The 21,746-nt window shown below is 41.5% G+C and overlaps 1 protein-coding gene across 3 annotated transcripts in view; it reads right to left on the bottom strand.

Moving 5' to 3' along the window:
* Nucleotides 1–21,746, bottom strand: part of LOC111930550 (uncharacterized) — a 211,447-nt gene that overhangs the window by 12,265 nt on the left and 177,436 nt on the right. Inside the window, exons 4-7 of one of the 3 annotated variants that reach the window (XM_086892072.1) lie at nt 21,434–21,582; nt 12,220–12,376; nt 11,524–11,661; nt 1,479–1,553 (exon numbers count right to left, since the gene is read on the bottom strand). In XM_086892072.1, coding sequence (XP_086748198.1) covers nt 1,479–1,553; nt 11,524–11,560 — 112 coding nt within the window. In that variant the 5' untranslated portion in view covers nt 11,561–11,661; nt 12,220–12,376; nt 21,434–21,582. Of the gene's footprint in view, nt 1–1,362; nt 1,417–1,478; nt 1,554–2,280; nt 2,327–11,523; nt 11,662–12,219; nt 12,377–15,522; nt 15,657–21,433; nt 21,583–21,746 lie in introns of those variants that run through there. The other 2 variants (XM_086892071.1, XR_015287719.1) reach the window with 2 other exon arrangements.

The following is a 21,746-nucleotide window of genomic DNA, read 5'->3' as shown; positions in this document are numbered from 1 at the left end:
CATTCCAAACATCCACATTTGAGGGGAACATCCAAACGTCAGATTCCTTTAGAGTTCCTGTAGCAAGTAATGAATGCCTTTTGTTATATCAGCCCTAATTTTTCCAGGCTCTCTCCTGCTTCCTTTTACCAGCCTCCTGTCCATTTCTTTGAGGGTTTTCTCACTCTCCACCCTGGCAAGCCAACCTCTGTTCCCAAGCAGCAGTCTGCTGGTGTCTCTCAGGGGTACCCATCCGTACATCAATGATGTGCATGCTCCATGGGCATTCATTAATTTATCTCCTCAGCACCTATATTAGCCATGGAATATTACATCAGTCTGGCAGAGAGAGAGAGAGCTGAAACAGAGACAAGCAACTAAGTCACCCAAGGACACTCAAAAAATTTGCTCGAGGGACAGAAATCTCATCCAGGCTCTCATTTCTTAAACACAGCTAATATACTGAGGTATACTGAGTAAGTTTCCTAAGTGGTCCTAATCCACCAAAAAGAGCAAGATACAAATTCAGACATTCTGACGTTGTGCCTAACCACAAAATACCAGCATCTTACTATGTGGGCTATCTTTTCTAGCTCTCCAGAAGAAAACAGCTTAGCAACTAATAAGTAAGGCCATTAAAAGCGGATTAAGTTTGAAGAAATGTGAGAGATTCTTTCTGTAAGGGGCGAGGAGGCTCCTGAGCACAGACTAGCACTCCACACTCACCTCTCTTATTGAAGCTGACCTAGTTATTAACTCTCCATTTTGAAAAGGACACACCAAAGAAAACGTGGAGACTGTTGTGAGATAAGAGCTGGTCAGAGGGGAAAGGAAAAGATGCATCAGCACAATAAAATAATTGGCCAGGCAGCAGCATTGCTGGAAAGGACTGAAAGGAGCTCTGGATTGTGAGAGGATCAATGAATCAGCAATACTGTTACCAAAACTAAAGAGTAAGAAGTTGGCAAGGTGTAAATAGAGTTGTCATGTAAGAAAGGAAGGGGAGAAGGAAAATATGTTCCAATAAAAAAGCCCAGAATGCAGGGGTGGAAAGCATGCCTAGTCTTTCAGGCCTCTCCAGCACCATCTCTCTAGGATGTTTATAGCTTCTTTCTGCCACTTATGTAGATGTTGGTTAGGGGCAATCTGGATCACCAGACTAGAGCTACAGAAAGAGTAAAGAACTCTGTTTTCTGATTAGAATTCAATCATAGGCATTTGTCAATTCCACTATTTCTGTAGTGCCTTCTGTGTCCATCACAGGTTAACCTGAGCATGTACTTATTCTAAAAGATCAAAAAGCTCTATATAATTTTTTTTTTTTTTTTTTTTGAAAATAAGAAACCCCTCTAATCTTCTTTCAACCAGTTTATGTTTCTTCACCTTGCTTGCTTCTGGCGGTTTCTTTTTGGACACGTGGAGTGTGGCAAATTTTCCCTGGAGTAAAGACAGCAAAAGTCCAAATGTGGTGGAGACAGAAGATATAAAGAAGTACTCACATGATGGAAACACATCTGTCTGAAGTTGGTTCTTCTGACTCTTACCAAGGCATGACTGCCCAAGTGCTATTTGAGCTGCAAAACAGAGCAAAGAGAGTCACAGGAATAACGAGACCTTCTGCTTCTAACAAAAATATTGCTGTTTATAGCAGGGAAACCCTCTAAAATACATTTACACAGCACTTAGCACAATGAGCCCTGGTCTTCAGCAATACAACAGTAATAACTGTCAATAACACTGTTTATGGACATTTTCTCTTCTCAACAGCATAAGGGTGCTTTTCTAATCCACAAAGGCTATAAACTTGAACTATTGCACTATTTCTAAGGGCAGAAGTGAGACCAGAGATCAGGCAGATGAAGCGTGTCTTTTGTGATTTATCTGCTCGCTGCCACCACCACCTTCTTTCTTCAGTGAAGCCATAAGGAGGGGATCACCAGTGCTTAACTCAAATGTAAATAAGTATAACATCTTCTGGAGGCCCAAGCAATAATCCCATTCAGAAAGACATAAAAATTGGTATGACTGGGAAGTATAAGCCATCTACACTTCCTGTATAAGGCAGATATAGGGCAATTTAACAGGGAAAGTAAAGCTTTTGTCCTGGTTAAAATCAACCAGAGATAAACTAGGAAGAAAACACAGACATCTATGGTAGGAGACAATCCCATGAGTCCCAGGGGATAGTCCAGCCAGCCTGATGTTGCACAGGTCTTCCCCTCCCCAGACTACAGCTATAGAATCCATGGTACTCATGAATTTTTTTGGCTTCCGTTAATCTCCAGTAGTTTAATACACTACATGGTTGTTTTTTTCCCCAGAACAGGCTGCCTTCCACATCAAGGTCCTAAGAAAAGGATGAAAAAAATCCAAATCTAGTAGTGCCATTTGGAGAGAAAAGGCAAGACAACAGTCACAGAAGAAAGAAATGTCATTGAAATTTTGTTGTGTTGAATCACTTAAATGAGATCATAAGCTACTATTATATATTGATTTTTTTGCATTTCCTGGGAGGATGCCATTTGAAGGAGACAAGGTGCTTTCTATTTGCTTTTAGGCATTATTTAACACCAAGCTTTATTCTTCTATGTAAAAATTGAGTTGTGTGCCAGTAACTTGATGAGCATACTTTTGCTATATCCACAGGGACACGAAATGGTCATACAGCTCAGAGCTCTATAATGTGCAGTAAGTTTTCTTATGAATTCCTGTGACCTACAAAAAACACTTTTGTATGTGAATATCTTCAATAGATTGATCTAGTTTCTCTTAATATTTTATGACCATGTATGTTTAACAGGGAATATGCTTATAGTGAAAGTATTTTATACCCTTTAATTACACAGTAATATTCCAAGTGCAGCTCCATGGTTTCTTACAGGAAACAGCAATAGCAGTGGCAGTTACAGAAGTGAATGAAGCAAGGAATAGGTTATTTATTCCCTGAACAGAAGAGAAGACACCACATAGGGAGAAACAGTTTTCTTTGAGCTTTCAATAATGAAGATGCCCATGCAAGTCAAACACAGCACAGCAAGTTCCAACTGCTCAGGCTAGAGCTGGCTTTTCCCCAGGAGTTTTAGTACCAAGAATATCCCTTTTCTGCAACAGTGTTAGTCCAGACCTTCATGATTTGGTTTGCTTTCAGCAAAGGGTGTTCCTTCACCTGAGCAGCACAGCCAAAAGAGGATGAAGTGCAGGTGTTGTTATTTTCCACATGAATCACTGACACGGCGACTTAATTTGCAAAGGAGATGGAAAAATAGCACTATGGAATCTAGCAAGATGGGAAAAGGAGTATGAATCTGCAAAGACCTAATGAATAACCCTTCTGTAGATAGGGACTAGTGCAGGAAATAGCTGATGGCTGATGTTTTGGACCAAATGACCTGCAATCATGAATTCACAATATTACATGCACTGGAGATTTTTACAGAGCTCAGTGGGTAGATTAGGATAGATAACTTCCAAAAAGGTGTATTTGTCCCACCATCAGTACTCCCAAATACATTCAATTTCTTGTTGCTTTTGGAAAAAAAAAAAAAAAAAGCTGAAATTGACTGACCATTTTGAGAACTTCATCTAAACTGTAAGCAGAACTCACTATCTTAAAGGTGAATGTGATCTAATAGAAAGGGAAAAAAATTAAAATAGACATTGTGAGTTAGCCTAAAGTAATATATAGCCTAATGAAGGAGAGTTATGCAGAACAGGCCTAATCATCCCCAGTGCAAAGAGACCCCACTGCTTTTGATACCTGTCCCCAGCTGATCTGGGGAATGATCTGATTGCCAGAAGAGCCTTTGGGGTTTTGGCCCTGCAGGCTGGTGTGTGCCAAAGTGAGAGCAGACCCCTTTGCAGGATGGCTGTGGCAGTTCTGATAGGAAATCTGTGCCTGTGTCTCTGTAAATGCTCCCTGTGCCTCTCCCATGGGCCCAGCTGCTGAGCCTGGAGCTGACAGAGCAGGAGCACCAGCACCACATTTTCCATAGGAAGCCGTTCTTTGTGCCCAGAGAGCTCCTGCTGAGCTCAGCCCCCTTGCAACCTCTTCCAGCAGGCACTGGCTAACAGAGCCGGCTCCTGGGAGAGGGACTGGCTGCAGACAGCTCTCCTAGGAGAAGTCCCAGGTGCCACAGCAGGAGTGGCTCCCAGCAAGCACCCAAGTGGCCCCGGACTCGTGTAGCTACACGCAAGCCCGAGCTCGTGCTTACAAACAGGGCCGCAACCGCAGCACAGGAACCGAGCTGCTGTGCTGTGTTTACACTGGATGGGAAGCGGATCCACAAAGCAGCACATATGTTCGTCTGATAGTCGTTAAACAGGGATTTGACTGCAGATCTTTTGGGAGAAATCTAGCAGGAAAGAGCCGAGTATCCGCCTCAGTCTTGGCATGCGGTAGTGTAGCTCCATTACCATTAGGGAATTGGCATATGTCTGGAATTAGGCACACTGGCAATCAAGCCACTTCTTTACAAATAACTAAGAAAAGGGAACAAACTGTTTGTTATCAAATTGATTCAGGCATTTGGGACACAGTGGGTGAATACTATTGATTATTTTCATTCAGGTTTTAAAGTGAATTTACTTTGGCCGACTGCTCTCCTTTCATATTTACTTGCCGTGAACATTTGAGTGATCAAGTTTTACTTACACAGATGTGACCTTGACCAAGTCCTTTTACCCCTTTGTGCTTCCATTTCCTCCTTTTCTCTTACCTGTCTGTTATAAATTCAAATAGATTGCATCTATCAAGGGCTACACCTTAACTAATTAAGCACATTGTACCCTGTCTTCTCTGGGATCACTCCACACAACTCTCATACAAATCAGAATAACAATAAATTGCGCAAAATGCATTTCTGAGTCTCATATATGAATGATGTTAGTGGAAAAGGAAATTGAAATTCAGAGGTGACATTTGAGCCAGATGCACTTGCTTTCTCACTCATCCAAACACATAACCCATCTGCCCAGTGGTGGTGAGGCCACACTGCTCAGTGTGGGCTACTAGCATCAAATTTCTTCCCAGTGGGATTGAAAAAATAGGGAAAAAAGGGGTTCACAAAAGATTGACAAACCTAAAGCCATCACAGAACCACATTCTGATCTACTTCAAGACATTTCAAGAGAAGAAAAAAAATTAACTACTTTTGTCTGATATATTACTTGAACATGACATGTTCAGTTGCACCTCAGTGCTTTTTAAAACTGCTTGAGCAGATAGCTTATAAACAGAAGTAAAAACTATAATAAGAAGCTTTTTTTCCATTTCTCTGTGGTTAGACATGGATGTGGCCTCTAGGTCCCTTGTTACAAAGACTTGAGCGTGTATGACTTTTGCCTCCTTTCTTCTTTGGCTCTGTATTTTTCCACACATTTGCAGGAATTAAATGGCTTGGAGACCTTTCCCTCAGCCAGCTTTGCTGAGGCTCTACAAGAGGTTCAAGAATGAGTAGAGGGTAACCCACAGGGAACATACCCGTGGAATCCATATTTCCAAGGAGCTCTGGCTCTTGCAGGAGCTGTTCTGCACAGGGACAGCACCAGTGCCAAGCACAGTTCTGCTCCCATAGGTGTGGGATATCAAGCACAGGTATCATTTCTTACAGAAAAGTTGCCATCTGCAGCATCCCTCTTCACCACAGAACAAGTAAGAGGGAGTGAAGATGCAGAGAAAGACAGTAGCTTAGTCCTCTTAAAGAACAACACCAAAAATGTGCTCTTGGGTAGCCCTAAGGGTAAAAGCCCTTCTGTGAAGCAGCTGCTCAGCAGAGACGTCCCTGAGCACCCATTCCTTGCCACTTACCACTTCCAGTGGACAGCCAGTTCAGCCTCCCAGACCACAAATCCCAGGCTCAGAGAGAATTCAAATTCCTGAAGGGTGGCTGATCCTGTATTATTTAAAACTCTTACTAACAAGGGCCAGATTCTCAGCTACTGTAAATTGAGAACTCACTCACTGAGCTCATTCAAGGCAGGTAAAAACCAGCTGAGGATGGTTTAACCAGTACAATTTCTGAGTGCATTTACTCAATAATGAAAAAGGGAGAGAAATGTGCTTGGTTCTTGGGGCATACTTGGCTTGTTTTCCTGGGTTTTGTATTAGCTTTTTCTTGGAGTTTTTCTTTCAGGAAGGAGAAGCGAGGGTGAGAGGAATTGTGTTTGGCCTGCTTGGGAGTTGCAGAGCTGAAGCTGGGAAGCAATGCAAAAGAGCACTTTAATAAGTAGGGAGTGCCAAATGAAATGCTGGTTGAAGAATGCTGGATGAAGAAAACTAAATACAATATTCACGTTACCTCAGTTTCTTCCATCGCTCCAGACAAAACCATTGCCAAGACAAAATAACCCCCTCTGCTATTGCATAAACTCTTCATGTGCAGTTATTTGTACTAGCCAAACAGAAAGAAATTAATCCCATTTTGAGCACTGAATGTGTGGCTAGAGATTTCATTATATTGTTACCATTTGGGACAAATATGCAGGAAGGAAAAAACTACTCTGCCAGGATTTCAAACTGAAATGTACATTTAAAATTTAGCTCGTGACTTCCCAGTGCCATTGTGAGGTTTTTTTCCCGATGTTTCACCCTGGAGGCATCATGCTGTGAGTTCAGCAGGCAAGATGCTGCCATGACTTATACCTCATCAGATCAAAGGCATTGCATGGAGTGCCAGGGACGGATCTGATTCCTTGGACTAATTTTATTATTATAACTCCGCTGACTTCAGGGCGTTACACCAATGATGAATTTGGCTCATCATACGGCAAATGAAGCTTAGCATCTTTTGTTCCAAGTCTTCCTTTCCATCCACCTCCTCTGCTACCACCTGCTATTACTCTTTGGGTATGTTTACACCACATATTGCAAACAGCCATGAGCAAGCTCTGCCCACGCTCCAATCTGACAGAAGCCATGTGATTGCACTGGCACCAAGCCTGAGCTAATAATCCCTCATGAGAAGGATTTTTTTCAGTGAATAGCATGAGCACGATGAGTGTACATCTATCCATACAGTATCAACATGCCCAAAGACTAATCTATGCTGGAAATCTCTTTACAGGTCTGGAATCTTCTCCTTCCCTCTTTCTTTTTCCCATGCCCTATAAAGAGATCTTGTACCTGCACTCATAATCCCCACGGTCAGAAAATGCTACAGAGAATTGCTGTCTTCACTTGTTGGTGCAGGGCCCTTCAGTACTGCTCAGTCCTAAATACTGAGCTTTCTTCTCTACCAGTTTAAACAGGTTTTTCACCCAAAGAGCTGACAAAATGATCCCACATCATACCACATCTGCCTCCCTTTCTTTCTACTGCTGCACTACTTTCCTTTGCCTTCTGCACCAACGTCACTAAGGCTTGTTGATGGTGCCCCTCCTGCATATGGCTCATCCTCTTTGCAGCAATACCTATTGAATTTCCTGGGTTCTTATTTGGCAGCTTCATCTTTTGTTTTCCAAGACCTGGCGTAACATTCCTTGGGGTCTCTGTGCTCCGCCACATCCCTGCCTTGCAGCGTGGTGAACACAAACCTGTAAACACCATGACTGGGCCTCCATGGCTGGAAGGGTCACAGCCAGACCCAAGGCCTTGTGGTGTCTGTGAGGAAGTATAATTTCATTTTCATCTCTTTAAATTTAATTCCTCTGGTGTAGGGAGAGGCTGGATGCTCCCTATTTTCAAACAATTCAAATTAAATTTAAACAATTTAAAGCTACCTGGATTTTTACTTTACTTTTGTAGTCAGTTTAAATGAAAGACCACAGACCAAGAGATTTCAAGTCATTATCCCACTCCTTGATGGTTTCCTACACAACATTCAGTCACACACTCCTGACTCAGAAACTTTGGATTGCTCTACAGGTACACAGAAGCAGGATGACAGAGCTCGCATGGTTTCAGCACCTTTATTTACAAACTCAGGCTGTATATGTACATTCCCATTTCTCTGCATTGCTCAGTAAATAAAATGCTTTCCTCTATCCCAAGCACAGGGTGGAACCAGGAAACAGTTCCAGGCCAAGAGGCACTTATTTTAAAATCAATGATTTGCATTATTTTTTGCATTAATGGAAGTCAAAAGAGAAGGCACCACTGGTTTTTCATGACCTTTACATACTGATTACTGATAGCTCTGCAAAATTTGGCCAGTAAAGAAAAGATCCCAAATTAAACAGAACCAGTGAAAGAATGTGATTGAAGAAAGAAGAGTCAAGTAGGAGCACATAAAGAAGATAGAAACAAGATAAACATTTTACTTTCCTCAAAACCAGCAAGGAAAATATTATGAAAATTCACACTTTTTGTGCATCTTCATGGCCACATTTACTTTCCTTTCAATGTCTTTGTCAATATTAAAAGGTTTTAAGTCCAGAGGATGCAGTATCACTCCATCTTTCTTCAAATCTGACACTGCTAATGAAAGACCTTGTAAAAGTTATGTGGAGTTTGTATTGGCAAAGGATTACAGAGATACCTTTCCAGAGCTTAGCAGTAGCTCATGAATTGTCCATTGATGCAGGCAAAGAAAGCCAGAGAATCCAAATATCACTCCACACTCTACAACTTGCAATTTTTTTCCCATGGGCTGATGTTTCCAGTGAACAGCTCCACTTCTCAGTGATGAAGAAAAATTATTTAAAAGCCACTTGATCTGTGTTGTCTCCATTCAAAAAGAATCTAGCCTGATTTATTGTTCCTCAAATGGCTGAAACACTACTTTGCTTAATGTCATTAAAAACCTGGTATCAGCACCCAGCCCTAATAAAAGCATCGGGAACATGGTAGTAACCTACCCATAGAAGGAAAATGAAGCTGTCATTTTTCAATATAATTAAACCCGGTTTCAAAAATCCAAAGGTCTGTAATATGAATTACACTAATTACTTCTTGTGGTTTAAACATTGATTCCAATGTTAAATTTAATGGACTTAATGGATGTTGCTTTTCCCATCAGACTGGTGGCCGATGTTTGTCTTGTTTCTTGACCACGTATGGATTTCTGTTGACCCTTTAAACATATTACAATCGGCAGCCTGCTCATTCTTCGTGCATGAGAGTACCACTATTACTTTCCATGGATAATCCCAGCTTCCATGTAACCTGTCTCTCAGAGTTATTTTTGGCAGCCAAAAGCATACATACCCCAGGAAACAGAAAAAGAGATCATTGGACTAAATTTTCAGAAATGTGCAAGCAATTAATTTTGCCTGGGCAGTATGCGAAATCCAAACAAACATTAGGAAATAGCAAAGCGTGCAAAAATTCACAGAGCTGAAGTGCTGCTGTTTGCTGCACACCAAGCCCCTTTCCTGCATTTCTTCATTGCTGAGCAGAGTCAAAACAGACAAGCGGGGATGCTGAACCTAGTTCTGGACTCCAGCTGGTGTTGGAATCAGAAGCTGTTGGAATCCATGGAAAAAAATCTTTGGAACCGGGTTCCCTCCTGAACTTTCTGCTTACCCGGAAAACACCAAAAGGAGTGCTCGGGTTGAGCAAATAAGAAATACATTACAAATAATAAAGTGTGGGCTTTCTGTTGACTTAATGACAGAACCCCCACGGATTTCAAGGAGAGTCAGATGAGATACATTTCATGTGTGATCAATAGGAGAAAAGGAGCAGCTCTGCTTTTGGGCTCGCACCCAAGAGACACCCTGAGAGGGTAATGTTTGGTGCTTGGATTCTCTTCAGGGGTTGGAATTTATCAATGTTGTGTCCAGGCTAGATGATGGCTTGTTCTACCTTTAAGAACGCAAACAAACCCAAGTTCTTGGATCACAGACTGTGCCTTCATATGAATTTTTATGGTTCCACTTGGGAGAGGACTAATCCTGAAGATCCAGGTGTAAATAATGAGGAGTGCTGGTTTCTTCATAATCTGGCAAACAAGTCCATTTTCAAATATGTCCATAAATAAAGAAACTAGGAGAGGATTTTCAAAGCTCCTCATGTTGAAAATCTTGGTCTCCTAATATATCACAGTTGCTGAAGGCATCCTAAACTAGGCTGAAACAACATCCTGTTTTCCCACCAAACTGTTATTACATCTGTTTTCCACAGACAAGGGAACATTGATGCCAAAAAGGAATCAGTACCTTGAGATATTTGTACCATTTCTTTTTCTGCAGCAGAAACTCTAGATGCTGCATGAGAGGTAGGTAGTAAGAATGGAAGAGAAGTCTACAAATATTTATAAATTCAGTCTATCAGGATACCTACAGCTGCAGTGTAGTCAAGTAGAAGAGTTTGCTACAACCAAAGAACTGCCATTTGTGGCTCAGAATAACAAAATTATTACACATTTATCTATGGCAGTCTTGTTACAGTGGTAATGCCAAGGGGGAATCATCATTCAGCAAAATGATCTTTCTCTTTCTCTCTGTGGTACATTCTTGAGCAAAGTTGTGCTGCTGTATTTGTCACTGTCTGCACCTGAAACTGTAACTGGTATGACTTTTAAAATAATAACATTAGCACTGAGGAATCCTGCCAGCACCCAAAAGACTATTTCTATCCATGGCCTAAAACATCTGTGCATAAGTAAAAAATATATATAATCCATATGTGGATTGAAAGACTTGACAGAGTCAAAACACACAGCTCTAGGAAAACCTTGTTATGTTAAGGGCCAAGTAATCAGCATGTATAAACTTGCATGATTTCACTGACACCAGCGATGCTCTGCTGATTCACATCAGCTGAGGAGCCTGGTCTCATAAGTATGTTTTTCTTTCTGTATGGGAATTCACTCAGCCCAGAATTAAAGAGTATAACACAATCCTTAAAGAAAAGAGAGAAGATTTTTGGAGAGGTAATTTAATTCTTTCAATTTAGGAATTCAAGTCAAATTAGAACACACTGTGTGTTTCCTACACAAATCCTACTCAATAGGGAAAACTTTTCTAGATGTTTAGAAAGGCCTTTGGAGCCTTTGGACTGAGCTGCCAGAACTGGCCTCCTGGCCAGGGTCTAATGAGAGGAGACAGAGCATGACCTATTATGTCTCAGAGTTTGACTGAACGGAGACTCTTGGCAGGTGTGTGCTGGCATGTGCAGCTCCTATGTAAACTCGGCAGTTTTATGACTGCATAAAACCTTTTTATAGCCAGAAGATATTTGAGTTCATAACACGTGCCTTTCCAGACTAGATAGCAATGGAATTCCTGATTATTTTCTATCTCAATATCAAGATGCAAAGATGACAGGTTAACAAATCCTTCTCCTTTCTGACGTAACTCTGTAAGAAAACAATTAAGCAATGGAAGTGGCTGGAGAAAATGGTTCTCTAGTCATCATTACTGGTCACAGCCCAAAGCCAAACATACCCAGCCATCAAAATTCCTGTTTTGACACTGGATGATGAAGATATGTTGGTCTCATTACTCACTGAACTTTCCTCCTTTCTAGCAAGCATTGACTTCTGCCACCACGTTATTTTTCGGAACTGCTCAGATAATTTTCTAAGCAAATCATGCAGCTCCACGGGTTTAACTTTCCTTTTCCCCACCTCAGAGCTATATGTTTTAACCAGCCCATGGACTTGCCTGGAGTTTTTTCTCTGGGAAGACAGCAGCCCCTCATCCCTGCCAGGTCTCCTGCTCAGGGGCTCAGTACAGGTGCTCTTCATGGGTGCATCCAATTTCCATACTACTTCCTTCCCATTAAAACTGCAGACAGGTGCCCTAGGAAAGGAGTGCTTGAGCATTCATTTAAGCCCACCCCTGAAGCAGAATACATCCCATGGAATAATCCCATGCTATTTGCTTTGAGAGGACAGGAATTTGATGTGCTCATAACTAATGAGTATGGCGCAGGCAGCTGAGGTGGGGCTCAGGGAATGCTGTGGAAGGACTCCCAGCCCTGCCCTTATCCCAGGAACCACTTGGGAGTCAGAGCCTGCCACTTTCTCACTTTCGCCTCACTAAAACAAAGTAACTAATACCATGTTTTCCCATCTCCTCGGGCATGAGGGAGGACAGATTCTTTAAAATAATGATTTTAATTCACAGTACTTAAAAATAGGCTCTTAACTCTATATGCTGGCATGTAAATAAAAGCAGCCTGACTTTGAGAGGTGCTAAGCATTTGCACCTCCTAGCAATGTGTACACGAGCTGTTTTAAAGATCTCCAAAGATACAGATTTTTCTTCCCTGCCAATACCATTTCTCTCCCCTTCAATATAATTTTATAGGCCATCCATTTTGACATTACATCAAATTAACACTAAAAACACACCTACCACTTTGGATAGAGCTTTTGAGAACTCACTCTTCCCAGCACACGAGGCAGAGTGCCTACTTTGTGTTACAGACGAGTTCACATTTAACTTCGAACATTTGCACGAGTCGTGGGGAATTCATTTTGACTTCTGTGTTGTCCTGAACAATGACATTTTCCTGAATCGGGGACAAAGAAAGTCATTGGAAAAGCAGTGACAGCCGAATAGATCATGTTTATGCAGTTTAGCAGGGGCATCTGTTTCTCTAAATGAAACCCCAAAAGAAAAATAATAACCGAGAAAAAAATTTATTCAGTAAGATTTGAAAAAAAAAATAAAAAATAAAACCAACAAAACCCAGAAAAATTTCTCCTGGCTCCTCCAGACAAATTAGCCTATGGAGTCAGGAATGCTAGAGAAAAGGAAGAGTGCATTGCTGTGAGCTTGTCTGAGCTTTTATATCTCTTCCATTAGGTAATTTTCAAGTAGTGTTGATTTAGCAGTTTCAATTTCATTCAGAAGAGGCTAAACAATGTTAGATGTTCAAGTCTTCCTTTCAGGTTTGCTTTACAATTCAGTATTGCTCTTTCTACTCTTAAGTCTGTGCTCCGATATATAACCAGTTATATACTCCTTATTAAAAATGTACAATGTTTCAGAAAATTGAAATAGTTTTCAAAATTGTCCCCCATTGGTAATTCTGCATTTGATTGTCAAAAATGTTAATCTTTTCTCAGGCCTGAAATTATGAGCCAGCTTTATTGGTCAAAGGCCATAATAATTTGAGCTCTTATTTTATAAACTCATTTCTGCCGAGTGATATCCTGATAGGAGCAAGAATAATAAATCACAAACATGTCCCCCAAGATTGCATTGTAAATGTCAAACTAGACAGGAAATTGTAATTAAAGAAAGGAAATTGCTACAAAGAAGCACTTGATTTTAAAATGAGCTAAGCACAGAATTTTCTAAGCATTTAATTATAGACCAATTTCAACTGACTGCTTTGCTTTTGCAGTCATATTTCTTATTATAACTATTCTACATAATAACCAAATCTCCATGCTTACGCTGGTCAGGAGCATTACTACATTACACTGCATAAGCACAAGGATTACCAACTTTACAGGAGCCATTATCACGTTTTAGTGTGATGGACAGCAATATCAGATTTTTAAACCAGTGACAATCTGATTTTAACTCAGCAACCGAGTGGATATATTTTCATAACAGCAACTGCACCTTTTGGAACCTCCCTTTTAAATGGGCAGCAGGACCAGTTCTGAAACACCTGGACTGACAAACACCTGGGTGACTGAATAATGTGGTCAGGGACAGACTCTGTCATCACAAAAAATGTCCCTGTGATCCACAAAGGCTGCTGTGGTTCCTATCAATCCAGACACAGCCTTTCAGTGCCATAAAGAAAAGGTGCTATTCACTTCCTCTGCAACGCATATAATTCAGAAAAGAAAGGATTTAGCGAAGAAAACAATATGTTCTGGTAACACTAGTCTAGCAAACCACTTAAATATATGGGTTGTTGTGCACTGAGCAACTCAGGGCAGCCTTTTTGAGCCCTAAATTCTGCTATTGACCCTTTGTTTTTTACTGATCTTCTGTTTCAAGAGAGTTAACAGGCCTTAAAACCCCTTCATTCCGTCTTCTCAGCCAGACCCAGGAGTTAATCCTCGTCTTCCCAACCATCTTTTTCTGCTTCTTGCCAATACCACAGTGGGATAAGTGGTAAGACTGAAGTGCACTATTCTCTTTTTCTTTAGCATAGCCTGAAACTTTATTGGAAGTAAAATGTACTATCTACCAGCACACTGTATCTTTTTTGATTTGGAAAGACAGATATGCAGAAAAATTTTTCTACAAGACTGAAGCTGGAGAAAATCCTGTTACACTGAATCCTCATTAGGACCTAGCAAAATTCACTGAATACTTGACACTGCATATTTCCAACTAGTAAGGAATAAATCAAGATGCAGATGGGATCATTTGCACCCATAAGCTGACTGCAATGGAAATATTATGCTGCTGCAGGAGCAAGATGGAATTGGATAAAGCCTAGTCAACTGGCAAATACTTACCAACCACAGAATTTACTTGTTGCCTTGTGAATCAATATAATGACCTAGAATTTAACTACTCAAACATTTAGGAGAGCAAGGTTAATAGAAGCATTCTGATCTTTTACTTTCCTAGGGAATAAAACCCATTAGACTGGATGAAAACAGTGTCACAACAGAAACAGCATTTTCTTCGAAGTGTGGATATGTAATTGTAGTGTAATGTAGCCATTATTTGGCACATATCTAAAGACCCCTAAAGTAGGTTACATTCTTAAGTATAACATGCAAAGGAACACAATCTGTCTGTCTGAGAAAATAGATGTCCTGCCGTCCAGCATAGCTTACTTTCAGATTTCATCAGCAGCCAGAAGTCAGGTGGAATGAGTGGACACGGGGAAACCTCTCATCTCAAAGGGAAAATTACGTTAGTTTGGCTGGAAAGAGGTGTAAAGAAATTAAGCCCATCAAAAAGATGTGTCTTGGCAAGAGAACTTATTAAAAAAAAAAAAAAAAAAATCCGTGTGAAAAAACCAGCAAATGTTTTGAGGTTGCTTTCTTTGGGAAGAACTGTTGAATACAAACTAAATAAAGATGTTGTGGGTCAACTACTGTGCATGATCTATGGGATAGAATTGTATGAAAAGGAGAGAATGAAGCATCTGTGAATAGGTAGGTGCTAAAAGAATAAAATAAGGATAAAAATAAGAGGAACCAATAAATGAAGAGTAAATAATTGTGGGAACCTGTGTGGATGAGGATATAGATGGAGAACACCAAAAGGTCCCATAAGGAAGCAGAACCTTTGAAGAAAAGATTCCACGGAGAGATGGGGAATCCAGAAGGAAGAATGAAGCAGTGGGTGTAATGAAACAAAAAGAGGACAGGGCCTGTCCTTTGGTAGGATGTGCAGCAGAAAGGCCACATTTGCCATAGTGCCAGCCAGCAGGGCACATGGCAGGTCAGCAGGAATGACAGGTTGGGACTCAGCTAACCCACCCTTTGCTGGACTCAGTACATTGCTCACATGCTGAATCTGAATGTTGACATAACACACTGAACAGGGAGTGGTACAGGTGCCACAAAACTTACTTTTGGGCCAGGGTGAATAAATATGTATCTATTTCCATTGTGCACGATGTGTAGTGACAGTGACTGCAGAGGAGCTGAGGAAAAGGGGGATGGAGATGATGCTGTGATTGAATAAACAGCACAGAAAATAATCATGTCTAATAAAAAATACTCTTACCAGAGCACCTGGAGAATTCTCCTGCTTTACACAGAGTTTTCCTCATTATTTCCTGTTTCTGTTTTCCTTCATGGTTATGGCTTTTCCACAGAAGTGGCATTATTAACAGTACTCTTAAATCCTCTCAAGTTAGTCTGAAACCCAGAAGAGAGTGGCAATTTTTGCAAAATCATAAATGGAGCGTCTTAGAATTACTGAATTACTTTGTAGAGCATTTTATTACCAGCAGAGACAGGCTGCCCTGGCCAAGCTGTAGCCTGTGTTCAACAGGGCTCAGCCACACAATGGGATTTTACCAGCATTAGGTGTTGATGGGTGTTGATGAGATTAGGACCAATAGTTGGATGTTGCTTCAGGTAAATTTTCCTTCAGCTAAATCCAGCATTTTTGTCACTTCATCTAATTGCTATTACTTTCCTTTTTTTATGCATTTCTCATTTCCCCTCTACTTGCATTTATTTTTTATATCTTCCTGTGGTAAATTTGACCTAAGTCTCCTTTTATACTTTTTTTTTCTTTTTTTTTTTTTTTTCCAGGAGGTGATTACATGTGCTTCATCCAGGCAATACCGTGAGTACAACAATTTCATTGCTTACTAGCAGTGACAGCAGGGCTTAAAGCAGGCACAAGCAGTGTTGGGGATGGCAAGCAGAGGAATTTTGGCTGGTGCTGGGGGAGTGATGGCACAGGGGGTTCACATTGACCAAAAAGCAGCTTTTCCAAGGGCAGGAGCTGCTGCTTGCCCACCCTTGCCTCTTGTACTCCAGCACTGGCCACCCTATGCAGCTGTGCCACCTGATAAGCACCTTGTCTCTTTGGAAAGCAATATTTCCTGATTACTGGTGAGCTTCTAGTGGCACGGACAAATTTATTTTGGGGAAAAAGAAATACAGTCTGGCATCCCAGTCTTGAAAGGCTACTCACCTCACGCAAGGTTTCCATAACAGTAAGGTCAGGAAAGCAACACATCTCTTTGACAGGAAGATAGCACAATACATTTTCTGGCTCTATTACACCGTCTCCATGCAATCTGGACACGGCACTTCATGACTCGTTTGCCTCAGTTTCTCATTTATAAAAATGAAGACAGAAATCCTTCTCGCCTGTTTGGGCTCTGAGCTCCTGGTTACAGGCACGGGCTCAAATGAGGTTTTACAGCACACAGCCCAGCAGGAGCTATGTCTTACTAAAGGCCTTCTTCCATTTTAATACAAACTGGAAACTTGTGTTACTGAGAAGCTATTTACATTTGTCACAGTGCTCATTAAGTTGTTAAAAATATCAGGCGAGACTATTAGTTACAAAATTTGCAACCAGCACCTCAATAGCAAGATATATCAAAAGGGGGAGATGTTTAAAATGTCTCTCAAGCACTTCAGGAGGAACTCTCTTTCAGGAGGAACTCTTACTTCCCCCCATTGCCAGCATGCTGGGGTGTGCTGGGATCCCCACACAAACACATATTTATGTTTCAGCTTTAAAAAAATGGCTTTTCTTTACAACCTGCAGTCTTAGGTACTTGCCATCAGGAAAGCATGCTCAGTAGGGGAAGGATCCCAAATTACTTGGCAGGTATGGCTAACACAGCCCAGGGAATTATTGGTAGCAGCAGACTGTTGTGAATGTGCAGAATCAAGGCAGAGATATAAAATGTAACATTATAAATATGTAACATATAAAATGTGTATGTGCACACACACACACACACACACAAATGAGGGCATTTAAAAAGCCAGGGCAATGGAAAAGCTTCTTCCAGTGCACAGGGAAGGGAATTGCTTTGTTTATTGCCATGGCTGCCCCTGTGAATCACAACCCATATCATTAGAGCACATGAAAGGCCACAGCTTTAATTCCTCAGCAAAGTCCCACATCAGAACAGTCAAAATTTCAGATAAAGCAAAAATTCCAACAAATGAAAATATCTAACTATATCAAAGTAACTTCTTAGGATATAGTCCCAGTGCTTCCTTTCAACCAAACACTTTATATCCCATGAAAGCACTTCAGCCTTCTAAAAATGAAACATAATGATCACTTTACAAACATCATGATCAAATCAGCTTGTTCCCACAATTTTTTTGAGGCTGCTAAATCTCTATTTTCCATCATGAAGGCTGTAGTGCTCTGTCACTTGTCAAATGCTGTATCACAAAAATATTTTAAAACCCATTTTGCCTTTCCTGCACTCCTTTTCCTTCTTAATCAGTAACAGAAATAATCAAATCGGTGAGCAAGGCCTGGCTTTGTGTAATAGCTCCAGTATGTCCCTACCAGTGATAAAAAAATTTAGGGTAAAATTTAGTGTTAAAGCATCAGTTCAAACCACAGAGAGATAACACCTGGGATAGACACTTGGGATAGATAGACAGATCCATAGATTTTGTAGACTAAATGCTGAAATCACACAGAAGGAAATGCTGTCTTATGAGAAGCTTGTGGGATTTAGATATCAGGAGGAAATTCTTTACTCTGAGGGTGGTGAGGCCCTGGCACAGGCTGCCCAGAGAAGCAGCCCCATCCCTGGAAGTGTCCAAGGCCAGGTTGGGTGGAACTTTGAGCAACCTGGGACAGTGGAGAGTGACCCCGTCCATGGCAGGAGGCTGGAATGAGATGATGTTTCAGGTCCTTTCGAACCCAAACCATGACATAATTCTATGATTTATCTGGGATCCCCTGGGGAGCAGGTGAATAACCAGCAGACTCATTAATGTCCTCATTAATGCCAGCCTAAGTTACTGAATAGCCCTTGTTGTTTCACTTTTACTACTTTTTTCCAGGACATTGCTTTATTCTGTGAGCTAAAGTCTCCAGATCCACAGGCTGGAAAGTCACATCACTGTGGTCAGAGGCACATGGACATAATTATTATCTGGGCCATCACTGCCGGGGACATGTGTCATGTGTGTCTCTTTCCTTAGTGGGGGGATAGTTGTTGCTGCTGTCCTATTTTGAATGTGAAATTTCAAGAAATCCAGAGGATCCCAAGCCTGTAAGGGAAATCAGTCAGGGTACAGGGAAGCTAGCTCAAGTGTTGAGAGTTCTTTTTCACAAAGCTACTGAGCTCAACTAGACTTGAAAAAAAATCTTGGAGATGATGCTGCCTACATATGCCATAAACAGATGTAGAGTTGGATTTTGTCCACATAGCATGAACATTTAAAACTCAGTAGAGGCAGGATATGCAAACAAAGAGAGAAGCTTTGTGTATTCACTCATACATTGACTTATAAAACTCAAGCTGATGGGTCATAAAAATATTTGAAGATGTTTACATGAAAATTTCACTTTGCTTGCAGCAGTTTCAGCAGCATGTTCTCCCAATAGACTGTATTATTAAGGCAACCTTTTTTCACAATGAGCTGCAAAATGACAGCGCCCAATTCTAGAAGATCTAGGCTGGTTATGCAGTGTGAAAAGGCTTCATAATCACTGCTCACTGGTTCTTTCTACATAAAGAAAAATTTGGTGTACTCTCTGGCCATACAGTAAGTAGGATGGACAAGCTGGTGTTTCCCACCAGTGTGTCCTTACCCTGTGACAACCAAGCAACAGAAGAGTCCTTGCTACTGCCACAGCCCTTCTCAGGAGCCCCTGTAAAGGCAGTTCAGCTTCTCAGAAAGGACGGAAGCTGTGCACCTAAGCATGAATCAAAATGGCCATTGTGAGAAAAATCCCAATTTCTCACATTCTGTCCATTCCAGACATGAATGAAGAATCAGAAATGTCAATTTCCCCTGGAGACCCCCATGGGGAATGTGTCACACCTCATGTACACACAAGACTGTGGGGATCATGGCAGAGCACGGGTGGCAGCTCAGCCCTCCTGGGGGCTCGGAAGCCAAGGCAGCTCATAGCCCACGAGCCAGGAGGCCGCGGGGAGCTTGGGATGTCTGCAATCCCACAACCCCAGCACGGGGAGGCAGCCTGGGGAGGTCAGCAAGCGTCCAGGCAGCCTCTCGGTGACCCCAGGAGTTTGCTCAGCATGTCAGGCCTCGGCAAAGTGGAATGGGCATGTTTGCAGAGCAGGGATTATCCCCCAGAACCAGCCTTTCCTAAAGAGAACCCCAGAGCCCCTCTCTGAGAGTCCAGCCCCCAAACGCCCCACTGTCATCACCACTTCCTGGCCATTCTGCATCGTGTTCTGAGCTTTTCCTCAGGCTGGAAAGGGGGGAGCTTTCCTGAGGGGCTCAATGAGGGTCAGGAGCTGCTGCCTTGGACTGTCCTGTCCTGTCCTGGGCAACCCCACCAAGAGTCTCATGTACTGCAATGAATGGCCCAGGTTTCACGGTGCCTTCTGATGGGTTTGCAAACTCCAGTAAGAGAAAACATTTCCCAAAAATATCTCATCTACACAGAAACATCTAAAATGAAACCTCCAGGACGGCAGAGCCAGCAGCATCCCTATCACTAGATACAATCCTGACTATTCCTACAATTAATGAACTGGGAAAATTACAGGTAAAATAAAAATGACTGTGTGAAAAAGACCTTGAAAGACATGAAACAGACAATGAGTTTTTTCTACTTTTTATTTCTCTTTCCCTCCCTTCTCTCACTACAGCTTTATGCATAATTGTTTGGTCAGTTTGTTCTTCCCTGAAACTTTTACTGAAATGGATTAGGTAAACCATGCTCTGAAACAGATTGAAAATGGAAAATATGTAAATATATAGCATATAACTTATAAAACTGTATATATGTGTGTGTGGGTGGGTGCTGGAATAAAAAAGCGACTGTTACTTGCTGGTAGAACAACATATCAACAACTGTTGGAGCTGACTTGAAGGTTAAATATTAGGAAGGAATCCAATTTCTCTTGTCTATTCAGCTCAGCGGTGTGTTAGATTGCGGTTGGAGTGTGCTTATGGAGTGTGGGATATGAAGTAGGCTAATCAATCCCTGCTGCTTCATTCTCAGGTTCTTCTTATATCAGGTCCCTGCCCTCAGGCAGCCTTCAGCTTTCCAAAAGCCAATTCCATACAAATAAAAATTGCGACCTGCAGCTAGAGGGTGAAGCTGAGTTTCCCCCTTGTGATTAATCTCTTCTTGGGTGGCTTTCAGGGGAAAAAAAAAAAAAGAAGGGAAAAAAAAAAAAAAGGAAAGGGAAAAAAAAAAAAGGAAAGAGAAAAACCATGCATGCTGCAGCCCTGTGAAAGAGTTTTCCTATTGAATGAGCCCAGTGCTCTGGAGCCAGCTTATCAAATGAAAGAATTCATTTTTTTTAACAGTGCCTTGTGTTGACATTGAGAAAATGAGCTATCAAACACTATGATTAAACTTCAGCTGCCATAATTGTCGTCCGAACAACTGCATGGTGGAACTGAAAAGCATTTTTTTTTTAACCAGCTCTATATGGTTCACCAGTAATACTCAGTTTAAAAGGTTGTTGCTGCTAGCAAGAGAAACAAGGCTTGAAATTAACTTTTTCCAATCCATAGACAAAATTAAACATAGGTATTTGAGTCACACAAACAACAGGTAAATCAGATGTGCTTTAAATTTCATTTTTAGTCATTTTATCTGCTAAGGGGTAGCTCCAGGGTATTGAAATATCTGAGCATTTTCTTGTTTCTCTGCATCTGACTGGATAGGTCCTGCCTTTTATTTTGAGAGAGGCAGACAGACAGACAAAAAGAAACACAAGGAAAGGTGACTTAAATACTCAATTTGGTGCAAGGAGGGGTAGATGGAAGGGAACCTAAGATTTGTGGAATGTTTCCCCTGCAACCTCAAGATGTAATATGAGCAGGGGACAATCTAAACAACAATTACCCCGCTGCATGCAATTATTGCTCAGCCTCCTTTTGGGCCTGGATTAGTGCATTCCTTAACCTGAGGCTTACAGGGATACTGAGTATTTTACATTTCTAGGTATTCTGTATTAATTCTCAGCAACGTGTTTACATACATCCTCAGGGGGCTGTGGCTTCTCAAGGAGGCTGAAGGAGCCCTTCAGGGAGGGTTGTTAAAGGCAGGATCCCTCAGGAAGGTGACACAGCAGCCCTCTGTAATCCTTTGGGAAATGAGCTGTTGCACAATTAAAATCTCTGCTTAGACCTGTTTAATAAAAAATAAAAAGTCAAGCACTACAGTGAAGGAAATGATGACGGGGAGTAACCGAGGGCCGGGTTAGGAGGATATAAATGAAATTTCCCTGCCATTTGCCTGGGCGCTCCTTCCCGAAAGGAAGGGTTGGCAGGGCGGGGAGGGGGCTGCAAAGC

Source organism: Cyanistes caeruleus, chromosome 6 (assembly GCF_971803275.1).
Source record: "Cyanistes caeruleus chromosome 6, bCyaCae1.hap1.1, whole genome shotgun sequence".
NCBI lineage: Eukaryota > Metazoa > Chordata > Aves > Passeriformes > Paridae > Cyanistes > Cyanistes caeruleus.
This window is presented reverse-complemented; position numbering and strand designations above follow the sequence as displayed.